This window comes from Pyrus communis, chromosome 1 (genome assembly GCF_963583255.1).
Source record: "Pyrus communis chromosome 1, drPyrComm1.1, whole genome shotgun sequence".
NCBI classification, from domain to species: Eukaryota; Viridiplantae; Streptophyta; class Magnoliopsida; order Rosales; family Rosaceae; genus Pyrus; species Pyrus communis.
Window position 1 is genome coordinate 11,354,318 of NC_084803.1, and position 19,114 is coordinate 11,373,431.

The 19,114-nt window shown below is 36.9% G+C and overlaps 3 protein-coding genes across 4 annotated transcripts; 1 reads left to right on the plus strand and 2 right to left on the minus strand.

The window, feature by feature from the left end:
* Window positions 1-7,279: 7,279 nt before the first annotated feature.
* On the plus strand, window positions 7,280-13,327 carry LOC137735590 (potassium channel AKT1-like). The gene is made up of 11 exons (XM_068475024.1): window positions 7,280-7,646; window positions 8,818-9,183; window positions 9,285-9,342; window positions 9,439-9,747; window positions 9,836-10,081; window positions 10,207-10,305; window positions 10,420-10,452; window positions 10,561-10,746; window positions 10,862-11,056; window positions 11,160-11,235; window positions 12,407-13,327. Exons 1-11 carry the CDS (start codon window positions 7,456-7,458, stop codon window positions 13,306-13,308), a joined length of 2,661 nt encoding a protein of 886 aa, XP_068331125.1. The 5' UTR covers window positions 7,280-7,455; the 3' UTR covers window positions 13,309-13,327.
* Window positions 13,328-13,986: 659 nt separating this feature from the next.
* Window positions 13,987-16,604, minus strand: LOC137735601 (uncharacterized). Of its 2 annotated transcripts, XM_068475035.1 has the most exons (7): window positions 16,473-16,604; window positions 16,065-16,324; window positions 15,634-15,719; window positions 15,342-15,488; window positions 15,116-15,239; window positions 14,681-14,967; window positions 13,987-14,490 (listed from the first exon to the last, which is right to left on the minus strand). In XM_068475035.1, exons 2-7 carry the CDS (start codon window positions 16,252-16,254, stop codon window positions 14,398-14,400), a joined length of 927 nt encoding a protein of 308 aa, XP_068331136.1. In that variant the 5' UTR covers window positions 16,255-16,324; window positions 16,473-16,604; the 3' UTR covers window positions 13,987-14,397. The 2 variants fall into 2 exon arrangements, with proteins under 2 accessions (XP_068331136.1, XP_068331145.1); XM_068475044.1 differs by lacking the exon at window positions 16,473-16,604 and having other exon boundaries at window positions 16,065-16,443.
* A 749-nt stretch (window positions 16,605-17,353) lies between these two features.
* LOC137743667 (uncharacterized) lies at window positions 17,354-18,502 on the minus strand. Its single transcript, XM_068483634.1, has one exon. It carries the CDS (start codon window positions 18,500-18,502, stop codon window positions 17,354-17,356), a length of 1,149 nt encoding a protein of 382 aa, XP_068339735.1.
* Window positions 18,503-19,114: the final 612 nt, after the last annotated feature.

Here is a 19,114-nt window from a genome sequence, read left to right on the forward strand (position 1 = left end):
ACTCTAATCTTCAAAAAAGCAGCATCTATGGTATCCATGAATATTTACCGAAGTTCGGAGGATCAGCACCTCCTTCCCCAAACACCCCCCTCCCCCACCCCCCGCGGGCGTCCACCACTGTATGGGTGGGAGGAAGATGTTTGGTGATGGCCAATAAGGATACAACACAAATAAAAATACTCGATTGTAGTTTACTTCCATGAGTCAAACATATGGAATTTGACACTGAAGCGAAATTTCGGCTACTCAAATAGAATCTTGAAAAAACTCGAATCCTACCAATTGACACATGCAATGTTCAGGTTATTCGGGTTGCTCGGAAAGTTGCCCACCTTATTTGATAGCATTATAACTGAAAGTTTTACAAAATGGGAGATCGAGGAATTATATTATTACAGTAACTAGTTAAGATAAAAAAAAGTAAAAAAATTAAAAACCGTGACCACCTAAAAAGCTAAATATTTACCATTAGTGGATTATATGATCTTATAATATTGGCATTATATTTTTGTTCTCTTGGTTATTACTCGGTGTCAAGAATTCATATTCTCTCAATCCTTAGATTTAAAAATTTCTTTGTAACTAGATGGCCAATAGAACAATCCTATTGGTGGAACCCAAAAGAACGGTTAAGTTTAAAATTATTTATTGAATTATGGATATGTCGTATCCATATTTGTTGCACCTAATAGGCTAGTACCATGTCACTGCGGTAGTAGGCTAGTAGTTTAAAAGATACCTGCTTCTTTTGAAAATATACAACAATGGGCCACTTTATATGTGTTTTTCTAGTCAAATATAAGGAAGCCATTACCTTCTGTAATCATAAAGAACTTCATGGAGACACCAGTTTTATCTCAACCAGACTACCACCTTTCTTGCCTACCCTTTTTCCTTTGGAACTCACACAATGATTCACTATACGCTTCTTTCTTTCTTATTTCCGTGCAAAAAAAAAAAAAAAATATATATATATATATATATATATGTACACACACATATATATGAAACTATTAGACAGAACAAATAGTATACTAAAATTGAGTGTATTTTTGCTCACCGTTATTTAGTGTGGTGTATGGTCATCATTTTATTTATCATCGTTAGATGTGTTTGAATTTTGAGATTTGTGTTTATCCACTACACGAATCTCGAAATTCAAACTTATCTAACGATAATAAATAAGATGGTAAACATACATCACACCAAATGATGATGTGCAAAAATGCTTTCTACTAAAATTTCCATAATACAACGTAACAGTGTGCAATGATTGGCATGCAGCAGCAGCGATGTTTTTGAAGTTTGAACTCACTTTTAATATTATTTGTTTATTAATTTGTATATCTCAATCGTAGTAATAAAAAAATTTGAAAACTTTAAGTTTTAACAATAAAGATAAAATAAAATGTAAAGTAAATAATATCAGGATTGACTTTTTAATGTAAAAATATGATTTTTCGTTAAAGTGAACAATACCGCTAACTTTTCGTTAAAACTCAAAGAAAATGATTTTTCATCACATATAATTGGAAGCTAGCTGTCAACTCTTATGTATGTGCAGCACATGAATAGATATTGGAAAGAACAATAGTTCTATGCCAGTTTATATTTCTTAATTGGTATTGTGCTACTAATTATATAATTAAGTGCCTAGCAAATCTTTTGCCTGCCGTCTGCAATCGTGAAAAAGACTCCATAACGAAACATGTATGTGGCTTCAAAAGCAACGGAGTGCGAAAATTTTGAAGGAAAATTAAAGTGTAAATGTACTGGCCTCACTCATATATCTTTTTCATGTTGGTTGGTTACTTGGCTTGATGTTGTTGGAGTCGGCATTAGCAAAGCTAGTTTCATAATTCAAGATTTAGAGGATCTCCAACAATATTAGTGTTATTGTAGCTAGTTAAATAATTCAAATTCTAAACAGGTTAATTTGGCTATCTACTACTTTCAATTATGCTAAACAGTTTAAGTTAAAATATTTTTTGATTTTTTTTCCTAAGCTTAACAAGTCAACCCCTTTTTGTTCTCTTGAAATTCGCATTGTGCCCAACACTCAAGAAACATTTCAGTGTGCTGGAAACACAATCCAATACACTTATTAAGACAACTCCTTTTACTTATTACAATGTGGAGTATATGTCTATACATAACTGTGTCAAGTTAACTTGGGATCGAGAAGTGCTAATAACATTCTCACTTACCTTCTCATTTTGACATTCTCACTTATACTCACACTATTTATATTCCACTAGCACGCAAAACTAAAAATTTACTAAGTTTTTGGTTCACATGCTAAATTTTAATTATACTAATAAAGGAAGAAAATTAGTGGATATAATTAAAATCTTGAGAAAATTATAGTAATTTCCAACTTTAACCAAATTGCAGCGTTGGTCTCTCAACGAAAAATTCATGACCATTATTTCATTAACTCATCAAAACGTGCAGCTATGATTGTTTTTGTCAACTTCTTCAGAACTTCCATCAAAATGAGTCATGATGGAAGGACCATTTCTACAATTGGGTTAGGACCATTGCTCTAATTGGGTTAAACTTAAGGGACTATTGCTACAATTTTCTCATTTGGTTTTTCATATTTGCCCCTTGATTTAGCCTTACGTGGCACGTGACTCATTTTAACGTAAGTTCTAATGAAATTGATGAAAAGAACCATAGCTGCACGTTTTGATGTGTAAAGAGACCAATGTTCACGAATTTTTAGTTGATGGACCATTACTCTAATTCAGTTAAAGTTGAGGGACAACATCAACAATTTCATCTAAAATCTTAGTTTAGCTTGTTAGTGAAGTACAGGTAACATGATAAGAAGTTCGAAAATTGAAATGAAAAGTTTACTAGCATTTGCTATTGGAATTGGTACTAATGCTAATAAGAAGATTTTATTAAGCATCTAAGATGACAATTGAAATGATACCAAATTGAAATCTAAAGCTAAATCAATTATTAGATGAGAAACGCTTGAGTGAAACACTCATGTCACGTCATTATGTAACATAGTCGGTTTAGCCATATGATTATTGGCTGGTATATATTTGAACACTGGTATAACCAGTCCATATATTACAATTAATATATGTGAACATCTTAATTTTTATCTAAATAATACTTATATGATTACGTAGATTGGTTATAGCACGTAATTTTGTTCTAGTACATAATAATTTTTCTCTAATGTGGGACATAGAATGTACATTGAAGAGAACTTCTTCCCCTACCTCTTTGATATTTGGTAAGAAATACTTTAATTTATTAACGAGAATTCAAAGCAAAACATGTGCACCCAATAATTAGGTCCCCTCAGTACTCTCCATGGAATATAGATTGGAGGCTACTGGTCGTATTGAATATGCATATGCATGGGCTGGTTAATTGCATTAACAGCCAACTCTGTTACGTGCGTTGATTTTGTTTGGCGAAGGGGAATAAGGTAAGTACTTCAATATAGCTACATGCATGTTCCATAAATTGTGATGTTCGTGAGATCTGATCATTCAGATCATAGCTGCAGGGCCTAGAGAGGAAAATAACATTTTTTTTTAAGGCATGAATAAGCGAGTAATTAAACTTATGATGATGATCTCACTTAGTATATGAATTAATGAATGGAATTTCACGGGGTTTTTGTGTTAAGAATATAAGTGGAAAGTGATAGTATTTTTATATTTAAATGAGGTGCAAAACATCAAATGTAACATGCAAAACGCTAGGAAAGTGGAACAAATAAAAGTTAAATCAAGGGAGAAAATCATGGCAGATGGAGGTTGATGGAGGTTGATAGAGCACATTAACTATTCCATTCAAAATATAACACATGTATTTTTCTGTTAACATACTTTAATAAGTAGAATATATCAAATTTATAATCTACTCGTCTTATAAAACGTGTATATTTGTTAAATCACGTAGCTATTTTTCTAATACACAAAAAAATTTCTCAAAAATTGATGAATATGACCACAGTACTGTGGAGTGAAAATTGGTATGATTTGAGAGGCTATGCTATTTTAAGATTTAACCATAATTAAGGTTCATTTGCTATGTATGTGTGAATACTTTTAAGATCCCATTTGTATTTTCAATATAAGAATATAGTTTCATGTTCCAAATAAGTATATTCATATATGTCCATTTAAATATAAAAATATAAGAATATAGTTTATACATGCACCAATAGGCAAACAGTTTAAATGGATACCTATTCAGTTAAATGGATATCCATTTAAGTGTAGACTGGGGTGGTGAGTGATGATATTTGTGCTTGTAATGGTGATAACCGATATATAAAGTTCCATGGACACCTATTCACCATCCCTATATAGTACTGGCACTGCGACGGTTCTTACAATATTTGTTTGTTTGTGAGTTGTTCCAGTTAAAAATAAATTGATACAGAATTAGACCGTCCAATTTTGACAGATCTCACATCAAAGTTTCAACGAGGTCGATCATTCCAAAATCCAAATAGTACCAATCCCCTCATAAAAATAAAATGAAGTTAAAAAGTAGTGCCATTATTGGGAGTAAGGGGGACAATTGACAAAGGACGTACACCTTTGTTATGTTGCATGCCAAATCAACCTAAACAACAAGAAAGATGATAAATCGTAAACCGAAACTAGGACCCGTAGATTATTCCCAAGCACTCCAAATGGAAATTCACACCTGTCTCTCCTCTCGCAGTGATGGCCTGTCTGATAGATATTCACTCATTTTTTTCTATTTTTTATTTCTCTTCTTCCCTTTCCATTCGTGGTCGCTTTACACCTGCCAAACATGTGAGAGAAACAGTGGTATATACAGCAACAGGGCGTGCAAGAAGTCGAGTTTATTTTGACAAGAAAAACTTAACTGCAGCAAGGTGCATTTGCTTAACTACCGTCATACTCGTCACGTGATATGTTACTTACAAAGTGAGAAGCAAGGAGAAGGGATATATCCCCGTTACTGGAAACTTTTCCTCCACTAGGCAGGACGTGTATAAAGTTTGTCTATCTCACTAAAACGGATAGGCTTACAGGCTCCAGGCCATCGGCTCTTTTATCGTCTTTACAACAACTTACCCACAGGTAGCCTCACGGTAACAGGGCCCTCACTGCGTCGGCATTCTTGTATCAGCTTCCATTGGGCCGTACAATTTTGTAAGTTCCAACTTTAACACAACAAATTTAGAGGGAATTTGTGAAAAACACAAACCGAAAAAAAAAAAAGGGAAATTTTATTTGAACCTATGTTTTTTTGCTGCACCCAATTTACTCTTTTCATCCATATTGTTTTTTATTAAAGAATTAATCTCTCTTTAAACCTAAATTTATTACATAAACTACTCTCTCAAACCCAATTCAAAATGTTAAGTTATCTTTACACCCATTCCTTTTATAAAATAACATATGTAATTAATTTTTTTTAAAAAAAAGAGGCGTCCTTGCCCCACCCTGCTCTTCCCACGAGCGTTTCCATGGCTACTTTTTTTTTCTTTCTGCTACCAAACCCAGACATTTGCCTTTTTTTCTTTCTACTGATGTGCATAAGCAACAAATCAAACAATTCATCCTCTTATATTTATCAACAAGCAGGGAAGTTTATAATCTAATAACATTGGTAAGAAGTTTTTCCTTCCTTTAGAATTTTCCAATTGCAGAAAGTTTAACAAACCATTCGATATTGATGAAAAAAATTGAAACCCAAATACTCATCTTCTAAACTTTAAAAAAATTGAAATCAAACAAACAAAATAATCATAAATTGAGTCATACCTTAGTCGGAGGATTCAAAACTTCAAAATCACCATCCATCAATAAAAAAAAGCTTGTTTTTCTCTATAAGACCTATTATGGTTTTAGCCAGAATGAATGTAAGATAAACAAGAAGTGATGGTAGGGTTTAATGGGTTTATTGATAAATTTGAGTTTTATTATTAATTTTATTTTGTACTTAATAGTAATTATGCAAATAGACAATTAACAATTTAAATTTAAGTTGGTGTAGAAAAAAGTTACATGGATTCAAATAATAAATAGTGGATATATGATTACTTGGAAACCTATTAATTCTCATTATTATGTGTTAAATTTGCAGATTCTGTTAAAAATACTGGAAAATTACCTTCATGTTCTGTAATTACACTATGTTTGGATGAGGGAAATAAACTTGGAATTTGGATAAAAGTCAGAATTTATAAATTGACATGCATCAATTCCCTTGTTTGGATTCATAAACATAGAAATTTAGAATTTCTGCGTGGAAAAAAATACTTGGAATTTGAGACCTCTAATTCCCAATTTTAAATTCTATGTAAATAGGTGTCATTTCCCAATTTCTATAATTGAGAGTTTAAAAATAACAAATTTGGTATTTAATTCCATTGTTCTCTTAGGGTTAACCAAACAAGGAAATTCACAAATTCTAGAAAATAAAATCCCGTCATTTCAATTTCCGTCATTTTAAAATTCCTTAATAATTTTAAATTTCTTCATCCAAACATAGTATTAGAGAAAATTGAGAAATTTTTAAATTGGTGGAACCTACTTAAGTGGCGCTTCTGATTATTCAATTTGAGATTACAGTTTCTTAATCATGGTTTATTATTGGCAATACGTTTAAATCACAATATAATAATTTTGAAGGATATTCTAATAAGATTTTGATTGATATTTTATAATCTAGATCTTCATCAAAAGGGGTGGTTCATTTTTAAGTGTATCAGTTGAGATGTTAAATCGATTTTGTATATAATCATAAACAATTTTGTTTCTGGTTCTACAATCTTCCTATTAACATAAATGTAAACATTTGTTTGATTTTCAAGATAATGGGAACCCAAAGGTACATTTTTGTTAATTTTGTTCCTTCATATGAAAAAAATATAGAAAAAAATAAAATTCAAACTTAAATGCAAGAGGATTAACTTTTTTTTATCATTGCAAGCTTACGCCGAATTGATTCACAACTTTGATTGAATGAAGACACTACTCTGACTAGCTGGTTTAACTCACGTCAACCGACACCGCTAATCAACATCAATGGGGGCAGTTTCTGCAAACAGGGGTAAAAGGGTCAAAATACTTTTCTTCAATGTAGAGGAAAAGTTTACACATTGTAGAATAGTGTGGGGAGGGGGAGAGAGTAAATAGTGTGGGGGAGAGAAAGACGGTAAATACTGTAGACCGAGTGGGACAGGGGTGCAAACATATGGCAACGAGATCAGAGAGAAGCACCGTGCGAGAGCATAGAGGTCAAAAGCCCGTATAAAAATAAAATATTACAAAAGGAGTCTAAGCAGTCGGCGCTCCCTATTTATAGTACCTGCAAATCCCACCAAAACGATGGCCAAACCTTCCCAGAAGAACCACAACCCAAAGCACTCCCACCACCGCTGACGCCCTCCTCCTTCTCTCTCCTCCCTCACTCTCTCGAAATTCCAATCAACCAATGGAGAGCAATATTAGTACCAGAGGAGTCTTTAGCGTCTCAATGTGCGGCCAAGAGCAGATTGAGCTCTCCAGAGACGGCAGCCACTACAGTCTCTCAACTGGGATTTTGCCTTCCCTCGGTGCAAGGTCGAGCAACCGACGTGTGAAACTCGGCAGGTTCATTGTCTCGCCGTACGACCGCCGCTACAGGTTATTTTTTCAGACTTTTGGTTTCTGGGTTGCCTCTGTTTTCTGCTCATACTTTCATCAAACATCTTGTGTACCAAAAATCTTTTATTTGTTACTATGTTGTTTATTGTATCAGTTGCGTTGACTAAACTTGTTTTCTTGTTTATTTTTATGTTACCTTTTTTACTGGGTTTTGTGTTTCGTAAAGAACCATTGAACTTTTGCCACAAAAGGTTGAAGCTTTGTGGTTTATTTTTATTAATGGTAAGTTTTATGTCATTTTTTCTGGGTTATGATTCTTGTTCTGGGGTTGTTTGTAATTAGCCCCTCTAGGATTTTTGCATTGCCTTGATGCATATTAGTCTTTTTTTTTCCCTTGATTTTTGTTATTTACTTCCGGTTTCTGTGCTTTCTTTTTATTAATTTATTCAGTCTTTTGGGGATTTATAAAAGACGGAGATTGAATCTTGGAGGTGCCTTTTCAATGATTCAAAGGATTCATTTATTCTGGTTTTTTATTTCCATTTTATTTTATTTCCCAAGTATGTAGCTTTATATGTGTTTGAATGGTCATGAATCATGATAAAGTGGTTGTTGTTGAAAATTATTTCAGTGCTAAAATTCTAGGGGCCCAAAAGTATCTTCCTTTTTTTCAAAAGAAATTTGTGTTGATTCTGTGTTGGAACATACCCTTTCTGTTTTCATGTGCACATTAGTCTGGACCGAGTCTGGATTTATGTTCTCTGAACTGAGACAGACATATCAGTCGATCGTTGGTTAAAAAAAAAAAAATATATATATATATATATATATATAAATTCTTAAAAAATATATATATATATATATAAATTCGTTTACTAAGAAAAGAATGTTCGGATTTGGAGGCCTGCAATTCATCTAATTTTTTCTTGTATGGAATACAATCTGCAGTCTTATTTGGTGATTCTTGACATTTTTTGAATCAGATGGAAAAGGAAAAGTTTTGAATGCAAATCACTGAACCAAGGCATCCCATATGATTTAAGTTCTGCAAGAATTATATGTGCAGAGCAGAAATTTGCAATCTTGATTTGGATAATATTTCTTGGGATTTTCTTACAAGCTGAGGCGGTTTGACTGGTTTGATCCGACTGAATTGGTAAAAGGTCTATCTTGTTGCTAAACTTGGCTCGGATTGAATTTGTTCTTGCAGGATATGGGAGACCTTTCTTGTTGTTCTGGTCATCTATACTGCTTGGGTGTCACCGTTCGAGTTTGGTTTCCTTAAAGGACCAGGAGGACCGCTCTCCATTACTGATAATGTTGTCAATGGTTTCTTTGCTATTGATATCATTCTCACATTCTTTGTGGCTTACCTGGACAAGACCACATATTTACTTGTTGACGATCGAAAAAAGATTGGTTGGAAGTATGCAAGATCCTGGTTGATTTTCGATGTCATATCCACAATCCCATCTGAACTTGCTACGAGGATCTTTCCTAAATCTGTGCAGTCTTATGGCTTTTTCAACATGCTTCGTCTTTGGCGTCTACGAAGAGTTAGTGCCCTATTTTCCAGGTATGGCAATAGTTTTTCCCAGCAGTTTTTTTTACTGCAAAAATGCATATAAGCAGAAGTTTTTCTTTATGTTAACCTCACCACTATTCTTGCTTGAACAGATTGGAGAAAGATAGGAATTATAATTACTTTTGGGTTCGCTGTGCAAAACTTATTTGCGTAAGTATTTATGATGGTTCTGGGATTACTTACATGAACAAAATGCATTTGTTATATGGCATCACCATCTGATGGGATTTCGATGCTCCTTTGTAGGTCACTCTTTTTGCCATCCATTGTGCTGGATGCTTCTATTACCTTATAGCTGCACGCAATCATGACCCTGCGAAAACATGGATGGGAGTAGAAATCCTAGGACAAAGCCTGTGGATTCGGTATGTGACTGCAGTTTATTGGTCTATCACAACGCTAACAACAGTTGGATATGGAGACCTGCATCCAGTCAATGCACGGGAGATGATCTTTGACATATTCTACATGTTCTTCAACCTGGGATTGACATCATACTTAATTGGAAATATGACCAACTTGGTTGTCCACGGGACCAGTCGAACTAGAAAATTTGTGAGTAAATTCATATTCACTTAATTGGATTTTTGCAATAAAATTAATTAAATGTGAAAATATTAATTTAGTTGCTTCTGTTTACCAGAGGGATACCATACAAGCTGCCTCCAGTTTTGCGCAGAGGAACCAACTACCTCTACGCCTGCAGGATCAGATGCTTGCACACTTGTGTCTGAAGTTCAGAACGGATTCTGAAGGACTGCAGCAACAAGAGACCCTTGATTCCCTTCCTAAGGCCATCCGCTCAAGTATTTCACATTATCTGTTTTACTCTCTTGTAGATAAGGTGTACTTGTTTCATGGGGTTTCAAATGACTTGCTCTTTCAGTTGGTAAGTTCAAACCCAATCTCAAAGTTTTCAATCAAATTCTTCTCTCTAGTGAACTTGTCCGAACTTTTCAAAGTATCTTGTGTAGATGTTTGGTTTAAATTCTTATTCTTCTTCTGAATTCAAAGGTCTCGGAGATGAAAGCCGAGTATTTTCCTCCCAAAGAAGATGTAATCTTGCAGAACGAAGCACCCACAGATTTCTACATACTTGTCACTGGTGCTGCGGTAACAATTTCATCTTTCTTTTTCTTTCATTTCAAAGACTTTATAACTTTCGTATTCTCTTTATTTCAATTTCTTTTCTGAACAACCCAATATAATATTTGAATTACTTTACAGGATTTAGTGGTTCTCAAAAATGGAGTTGAACAGGCAAGTCTAACACTTGAATAGAAAGGATATCTTTTGCATTCGGTAGTTGCTTTGACCGTGGTAACTGATATATAAGATTATGAGTAACATTATTTTTATAAATTGCAGGTCATTGGTGAGGCAAAATCTGGTGATCTTATTGGTGAGATCGGGGTACTTTGTTACAGACCACAGCTCTTTTCAGTTAGAACAAAAAGATTGAGTCAGCTTCTACGGCTGAATCGTACTACATTCTTAAACATAGTTCAAGCTAATGTTGGAGATGGGACTGTGATCATGAATAATCTCCTGCAGGTGAGCTTATCTGATCCAGAAGTTAAAGAAACCTATTTATTTCTAAGAATTTGTTTGGATGATGATTTTTGACAAGTTGCACTCTACATTGCGTTTCTTTCTTGGTGGGTTGCAGCATTTGAAGGACCTCAAGGACCCAATTATGGAAGGCGTTCTGTTGGAGACGGAGAACATGCTAGCTCGGGGTAGAATGGACCTACCTCTCAGTCTATGCTTTGCAGCAATCAGAGGAGACGAGTTGTTGTTAAATCAGTTGCTGAAACGAGGTCTGGATCCAAATGAATCGGATAATAACGGGAGGTCTGCTCTGGTATGCAAAGTCCTATGCTCTTGATTTTACCCTTTTTCTAGAGCATCAAACTCTAAATACTAACACACATTCTATGTTTCCTCCTTGTTCTGTGAAAAACCAGCATATAGCATCATCGAAAGGAAGCGAAAACTGCGTTCTTCTTCTGCTAGACTACGGGGCGGATCCTAACAGCAGAGGTACTATCCAAACCTTTAACAAATCATTAAGTTAAACCATCATTAAACATATAATTGTTGACGTTAAGAGTAAATTATAATATATCCTAATGCAAGAAAGTCCGTTCTATTATTTCGCTAAGACTTATCGTCAATCATGCTATATCGTAGGCTCCCTACGCGATAAGGAGTAATCATTTAATAAACATAAGAGTTAAGATCAAATTAATATAATCCGTCAATTATGTGTTGACTTTCCATAATTAAACTATCAACTACTTGAGTCAATTATTTGTTTCAAATTTACCAAAAATAAAAATAAAAAATTTGTTTGTTTCGAATTATTATATTTAATGTTTAAAAATTCTGGTTGACTTCGTAATCTTATCCAGAAGGCATGCATGTGCCTCCCACATCATGCTATCTGACTAGTAGATAAATCTCTCATTAGAGTAATATTAAGTTATTTAGGCTTTCGAATCTGTTTATCTTATCCCTTTCCTGTTTAATATATCTTTAAAATATAGGAGTCTGATTCTTCTAGTTTTTTTATTCAACCATGCAAACTAGAGTGAAATAAAAATCATCTTTTGAAAAGAAATTTTTGTCTCATAGGTCGTGCAAATAGAAATTTGTTGTGAATTTGTCTGCATAGAAACGTGAGTTATGTTAGTTGACCAAAATTATGTACCACATCTTTGCACTTAGATTAGGATCTCCGTCTCCTTTTTTTTCTAAATTAAAGTAGTTTAGAACGTCGTTTTGTCAAAAAGAATTAAAGTTTTATACTTAAATTTTACTTATTAAGAAATAATTGGCAACATGTATGCAAGTAGCCTTGTATTATTTAAGTGAAGGAAGTCGATGCATTTCCTTTTTTCTTTCCAAAGATAGATCGTCTCCGTTGACTTGATGATATGATTTGTAATGAAATACTTCTGCGTGCGCATGTATGTCTGCACATGTCTTGTTTATTATGTAATCAGAAGTGATTGAAAAAAGAGTCATATTTTTTAATGTGGGCGGTTGTTCCCGTTAGACCTCGTCAACTCTCCACAGCTTGCCATCTGCGTTGGACCGCCCTTTTAATGTACAGCTGATTTAACTGCTGGTTAATTACGCGTTTACTGTATGATTTAAGATAAACTTTTGGGTTTAACATTAACGTAGTTTTGTTTTCATGCATTGGCAGACTCAGATGGGAATGTACCACTTTGGGAGGCAATACTGAATGGTCATGAGCAAATTGCCAAGCTGCTGTTAGACAATGGTGCAAATTTGAACTCAGGGGATGTTGGTCAATTTGCCTGCACTGCTGCTGAGCAAACCAGGTTGGACTTGCTCAAGGAAATTGCCCGACATGGCGGGGATGTCACGCGTCCGAAAAGCAACGGAACCACAGCTCTGCACGTTGCAGTATCTGAAGACAACGTAGACATTGTCAAGTACCTCTTGGACCAGGGCGCTGACATTGATAAACCCGACCTCCATGGCTGGACCCCGAGAGCCCTAGCGGAACAACAAGGACACGAAGACATAAAGACCCTTTTCCACTCTAGTAAAGAACCCAAAGTTGCCGTTACCATTCCTGAACACAAGAGTGGAATCCGGTTCCTTGGGAGGTTTACAAGCGAGCCAACTATCCACCCTCCACCCACGGACAGCTCATTTTCAGGAGCAGAGGGAGGATCATGGGTCAGAAATCGCCCGAGGCGTAGGACTAATAACTTCCACAACTCTTTGTTTGGCATGATGTCAGCTGCCCACATAGGGGAGAAAGACTTGTTTCTCTCTGTTGCGGAGACGAAAAGTCCTAAGAGCTACGTAAGCAACGCTGCTGCGAGGGTGACAATTAGTTGCCCTGAAAAGGGTGAAGTGAAAGGCAAACTTGTGCTGCTCCCACTGAGTTACGAGGAGTTGCTTGAGATGGGGACAAAGAAATTCAGACTCTCACCGGCGAAAATCGTGAGCAAAGATGGAGCCGAAATCGACAATATAGATGTAATTAGAGACGGTGATCATCTTGTTTTTGTAAGTGCTGGTGAATCACAACAACAACAAGAACCTAACAGCCAAAATCCTTCAAGTAATTAAAGAGGATTTGGAACTAAAATGTCGGTATTACCACAGACTAATCCAGATTAAGATATGCTGGATTAAGAGATGTGGATGAAAATGATGGACACGGCTAACCTCTTGCCGTCCTCTGTTGTCTCCATATAGTTTTCTTTTGATGTGGTTATTTTCTTGTGTTTATTTTTTCTTTCAATATTATGACTTGCACGTCAAGTCACCGTGCAAGTTAATTCATTGTGGCATCAAAATGTACATGATTCACAGCCTGAAAATGTAAAATTGTAAAATAAAATCAGTTTTATCTCGAGCCACGTGGTAAAATCAAATATTCACGCCTACTATTTTTGTTGTTGACTAATAAAAATCAAATTGTAATACAAACATACGTAGCTATAAGTTAAGCAAGTTGGTTAGGTTAATACGCCATGTTGCCATATCTAAGAGCATGAGCCACTCAAGATCCGAGGGAGACTTGATCATCCGTCTCCGCTTCCACGTCCGTCTTGTTCGTGGTGACATCGATACTGGTATGCTGACTACATCGTTCGTCCTGCCAGTTGTGACATCATTCCTCTCCGGACTTGGATTTTCTGCAAGCGTTCTTTGATGTACCCGATATGCATGGAGGGAGTTTTGTTCGAACACCTCTCACTCGACAGAAATTACGGGAGATGACCAAAAATCACGTAACCTTATATTCAAATGAGAGAATTTTGGATTTGAGACCTGTAGCTTAAATTTGAACAACAAAATGGTTTCTTGGGTTGTACATGACGTTACACAGGAGTGACCTGGGGTGGAAATACAACGGTAAAAACCCGCTTCGCCGGAGACATATACAAGACTCAGAGGACACAAGTCGAAGAATAGCTCAACTGGTACAATCACGGAGCAAAGCAAAAATCACGAGTCTTGAGAGTACCAAAAGTACCGCACAAATGGTAATCCCCCAACATTTGTTGGATCTTTCCAGGATCAGGGTTTACAATTTAATGAATTCTGGGGAGAATGAGACTATTCCTTCTGCTCTACAGCCATAGAGTCCTTCAAGAAGTTTCAAAGTGCAAATACACAGCGGATTTCATATCCTGAAATTTATTTCCATCTCTACAACAACTTCAGCATTTTCAGGCGCGCTTCATGTTCGGGATCTAGTTTCGGTGGGGTATAGCATCCGTGAAGATCCTCCACTATATACTCCTGCATAATTTTGAACCATAAGCATTTCGGGACCTTTGAATGATGCAAATGTCTAAGAAGATATGAAAGTTTACGAGATGATATGCAGTCTCTCTTGGTCTGGAAAACTAATGCAAGTCCATGCACATTCCAAGAAATGATTAAATACAAGTATGTAGACATGCATAGGAGAAGAAAGTCGAGAAGTAACCTTTGTGAGTTCCCTCTTGGTCAGGATGTGATAATGTCTCTGCCAGATCCTCTGAATAGCCATAGTAGCGGCAAGGAAACCATAAGCTATGCCAAGAATGGCAAAGATGACAACAAACACGATAACCAGGGCAAAGCAAGCCTCCATAGACGCTGGGAAACAATCCAAGATTCCCCAACCATAGCAACAGTTCTGGCAGCCGGCCATCCGTGGGTCATTGCCATTGAGTGATGAACAGTGTAGTATGAGCCCGAAAAATCCAAGCAGCACAAAGAAGGCCAGTACCCCTGATTCAATACAAGGCAATAGATTGTTAACTGAATAGTTTTGACAAGTGAGAACCAGAGTGTTTAAACGTTTCCTAGATGAGTGAGGAAAAAACCCCTGAACCAAATAACCTTTTTCCATGAACAGTTTTAAGGTGTAGGATTTTACCTATACAATAATAAAATGGTATAGGATGTTTTGACAAGATACGATCCCAACCATCACTAAATGAATTCCTGAAGGCCCCATCTTTGTCCATGACATATGCAAAGCCACCAATTGCAGCTATAACCTGGAAAGAAAATTAATCAGAGATGGGTGGAAAACCAACTGATTATGAAAGAAAGTAAATAAATAACAAAACAAAATAAAATTCCAAAGGGCAATTGCTTACTGATTGTACAGCCAAAAACACGAGGAAAACATCCCTCGCCACAAAAACTCGGAATTTTATTTTGCGCCAGGCATTGTCCTCATATGTTTCAACTCGAAGGTGAAATTGAGCTTTGCAAGTTGTGCAGTGTGAGAAAGCAAATCCTTCCTAGAAAAGCAGATGAAAGATGGGAGGGGATAACAAGTTCAGTAAATTTGAAACAACTATGGGGTTTACACACAATCTAAGAGAAAAGTCACTAAATTTCACTATGATATACAATATCCTCGCTCCAATAGAAAAGGTTACTTACTTTAACGGAGCGCCAGTGATCGAGACAGGACCTATGAACAAACTGCTGGGTGCCTTTGCACATGCAAGGTGAAATCAATTCATCCTCTGTAAAGTTAAACAACACAAGTCAGACCAACAGCAGCATCAATATGCCTACGCAGCAACGAGATAAAACTTAGCCCAATTTCCGAAAACATGCGAAATTCACAGTTTTTATACTCATTTCAACTCCCAAATGAAACGAATTACTGCAACGTATTAACATAGACTTAAAACTACAAAAAGATACAATCTTTCGAAGTTTCAAACTCCGATTACAATAAATCACAACAATTTAACCCATAAAACAATTAATCACTCCTCAGGAATCACACAATACTGAAATCCAACACTGCTTAAACAAAAATTCAAATTAACAAACTTAATTTCATTAATAAAAAACTGATTGACCTGGTTCGGCATCGCTTTCGAGACAAATGCGACAGCAAGGGATAGAGCCAGACTCAAGGTCTTCGTTGTTGATCTCACTTGAGCTTGCCGGCGACGAATCGTCCTGGTTCGGTAGCAGAGGCTCGATGTCAGTAGGGTCTCTGTCTCGCTCCCCTTCACCTGTTGGCTCCAGCTGCACTTCCCCCTTCATCGATCGGCCTCACAAATCGCTCGAAACCCTACTCCAGCTCCCAATCGCCAACCAGAACAGATCAAAACCCCTAAAATTTGTCAAAATTCAAGCGCAATTCGTAATTTATGAGTGAGAATTGGTAACTTTCGCAGAAGTTTAACGGGGATTCCGACGGAAATTAAAGAATTAATTACGGAACTATTTGGGGATTTATTTAATTTTAAATGAATAAATACCTAGATTTTTTCTGCAGAGAATTTCCGAGGCAATTTCGTAAATCGGTGATTTTACGATGACGATAGGCATATAGCTGTGTTCGGATTTGTGATGTTCTATATGACGCAGGTTGCGTACTGCGCGCTCTCGATGACTTGACCGGGTAATCATTGGGTGCACTTGGACCTAGTTTGTATGGACCCCATGGATTTTTAGTCATTTGGGCCGTGTAACTTTAAGTGTAATGGGCCACTTGACCCAATTCGTTTTCCATGTCTATGAATTGTGTACTCAAATTTAAGTTTGTTTGACCAAATAAGCTTTGTTGCTTGGGATACAAGTAAGGGGTAAGAGTTTACTTCGGCACTTGAGGTCTTATGTTCGATTTAACCATCCTCTAATATTGCTTGTATCGGAACAAGGACTTGAAGAGCACCTTTATAATTCATATTTAGCACATTAGAAGGGGATTACGAGTATTTTGTAAATATAAGTCGAAATATAATGAACTAGTATGTGAGTCACGGAAATGACGATGACCATTTAAGTGTAACAAAAACAAGTCGAAAGCAATGTGAAATACAGAAAAATGTACACAAAAGAGAATGAAAAAAAAAGCCAATAGGCATTCCATTGGTTGATGTTCTTCATCACGCACTAATTCAAAGTTCTAGGATTGAATTCGACGAACAAAGTCAATAAAATTTGCAGAGATCTTAAGCCACATTGATCTAACAGGGAAAGTAGTTGAAAATCTTAAAAACTGATCAATTTTTCGATAGACTTTCACCGTCGAAACTCAAATCTACCTACTCCGGTTGATCATCGCACAACGTTTTATTTCAGAAACAGAGCATGATTGAATAACTGTCTTGATGAATATCGATGCCTTTTACCACTTCTACTCTTCTGGACCTTTCAATTTCTTCGAATTTGGACTTGCAGCTTCATCTTCTTCGCTCTTTTCTTCCCCTTTGCTCCCCTTGCCCTTCTCTCCGATCTTTCTTTTCCCCTCGGTGGCGCTTTCACTCGGCTTCAAATCGGGTTTTGTCACGGGGGTGGCAGGAGGAAGAACAGGGTTCTCGTTAGAGCGAGCTTGCAAAGACGGATCCCCCCTCTCATCTTGAGATTTTTTAGGTATCTTCGATCTCGGACTTGCAGCTTCCTCTTCTTCTCCTCCATCTTCTTGGTTCTCTTCCAGTTTCCCCTTGCCCTTCGCATCGATCTTTCTTTTCCCCAGCTCCACATTCTCGGCGGCACTTTCACTCGGCTGCGAATCAGGTTTCCGCACGGCCGCGGGAGGATCAAGGTTCATGCTAGAGCCACCGATCAAGGATGGATGCACAACCGCCCGTTCTTTAAGCTCTGCTTGTTGAAAGTTAGTGTTATGAATCAACTCTGGAACAACTTCCTTCGGATTTTCTTTTTCTTCTTCTTCTTCTGCCTTTGCTTGATCAGAAAGAGCCTTTTTCCAATCCGCTGGAGTCATAATAATCACCTCCGGTGGTGCGGCGGACTGTACTTCTGGTTCACCGGAGTCACTGGAATCTGTTTCTTGTTCATTGGGATTTGCTGCTGCTCGTTGACCCTGAAATCCTTCTTCATCGGAATCCTCTATCCAAGAAGGTGGATTTGGCATAAGCTTTGGTGCTTCTGCTACACTTGCTTCACCGGAACCGGACGCATTGAAGTTGATTCTCAATGGGTTTACTTGTGCTTGTTGTCCAACGAAACCCGGAATAGTCTCAGCAAGTGCTGCTCTTACATCCTCGAAATCAAAATTCTTTTCCCCTGCGGTTTCTCCTACACTGGAAGCCGGTGTATTCGCAGGAGTTGGTGGTACCGGCTCGCTGGATTCAGTGTTTTCCTCAGAATCTTCTGCTGCTTCGCTGGGATCTGGGCTTTCCTCAGAATTTGGTGCTGCTTCCCCAGAATCTTGTGCTTCTTCTCCACTGGAATCTGGCAATTGCGCAGAACTTGGTGCTGTTTGTTCATCGGAATCGGAAACTTGCCCAGACATTGTTGCCCCTTGTTCACCGGAATCTGACATTTTCCCAGAAAATTTTCTATCCCAAAACTCTATCGACTGAAAGGGTTGATTACGCAATGCAAGAAGCATTAATCTCACAGAGACTTCTCTCCGTCTTTCACCACCATCTTCGCGTATTTCTTCGTATTTTCGGGTTCCAGAACGATAGAGATTTCTGGTTGTCTCTCTCAATTCTTGATCTTTCTTCTCTCTCTCTCTCTCTCTCTCTCTTAATTTCTTGAAAGATTTGATGGGTGAATGGTGTCTGTGGTTTCAGTAAGCATTTCGCTGTGAGATATTAGGGAGGGAGCTCGATAGTGAAGGGCAAACCGGTAAATATCACGATGAGTCCCTAACTGAAAATTGGCGGGAGAAACAACGGATCATAACAAACTCTACCAGCTTGGTTTTGCATTAGTTTCTTTCTTTTGGGCTTAAATATTTTGGGCCTTTCCTTTATGGGCACTGGGCTCATTTGATTGCTTCTTGAAAACCAATGTCTCGGTAATTAGTTCTTGGCCTTCTTATTATAACAATGTAAATCAAATTAAGTATGTTTCTCATCTCTTCTCGAATTAGGGATAGGCTTCATCGTCGATAAGTAATAGCCTGGAATTAAGACCCCTAAATGAA

Bases quoted from the DNA above. Each gene is read 5' to 3' on its own strand.
- LOC137735590 (XM_068475024.1), top strand. From the start codon at position 7,456: ATGGAGAGCAATATTAGTACCAGAGGAGTCTTTAGCGTCTCAATGTGC. The intron at 9,343-9,438 runs GTAAGTATTTAT...GCTCCTTTGTAG, and splicing joins GCTGTGCAAAACTTATTTGC to GTCACTCTTTTTGCCATCCA. The intron at 10,747-10,861 runs GTGAGCTTATCT...GGTGGGTTGCAG, and splicing joins TCATGAATAATCTCCTGCAG to CATTTGAAGGACCTCAAGGA.
- LOC137735601 (XM_068475035.1), bottom strand. From the start codon at position 16,254: ATGAAGGGGGAAGTGCAGCTGGAGCCAACAGGTGAAGGGGAGCGAGAC. The intron at 15,720-16,064 runs GTCAATCAGTTT...TTAACTTTACAG, and splicing joins CGAAAGCGATGCCGAACCAG to AGGATGAATTGATTTCACCT. The intron at 15,489-15,633 runs GTAAGTAACCTT...CTGCTTTTCTAG, and splicing joins ATCACTGGCGCTCCGTTAAA to GAAGGATTTGCTTTCTCACA.
- LOC137743667 (XM_068483634.1), bottom strand. From the start codon at position 18,502: ATGTCAGATTCCGGTGAACAAGGGGCAACAATGTCTGGGCAAGTTTCC.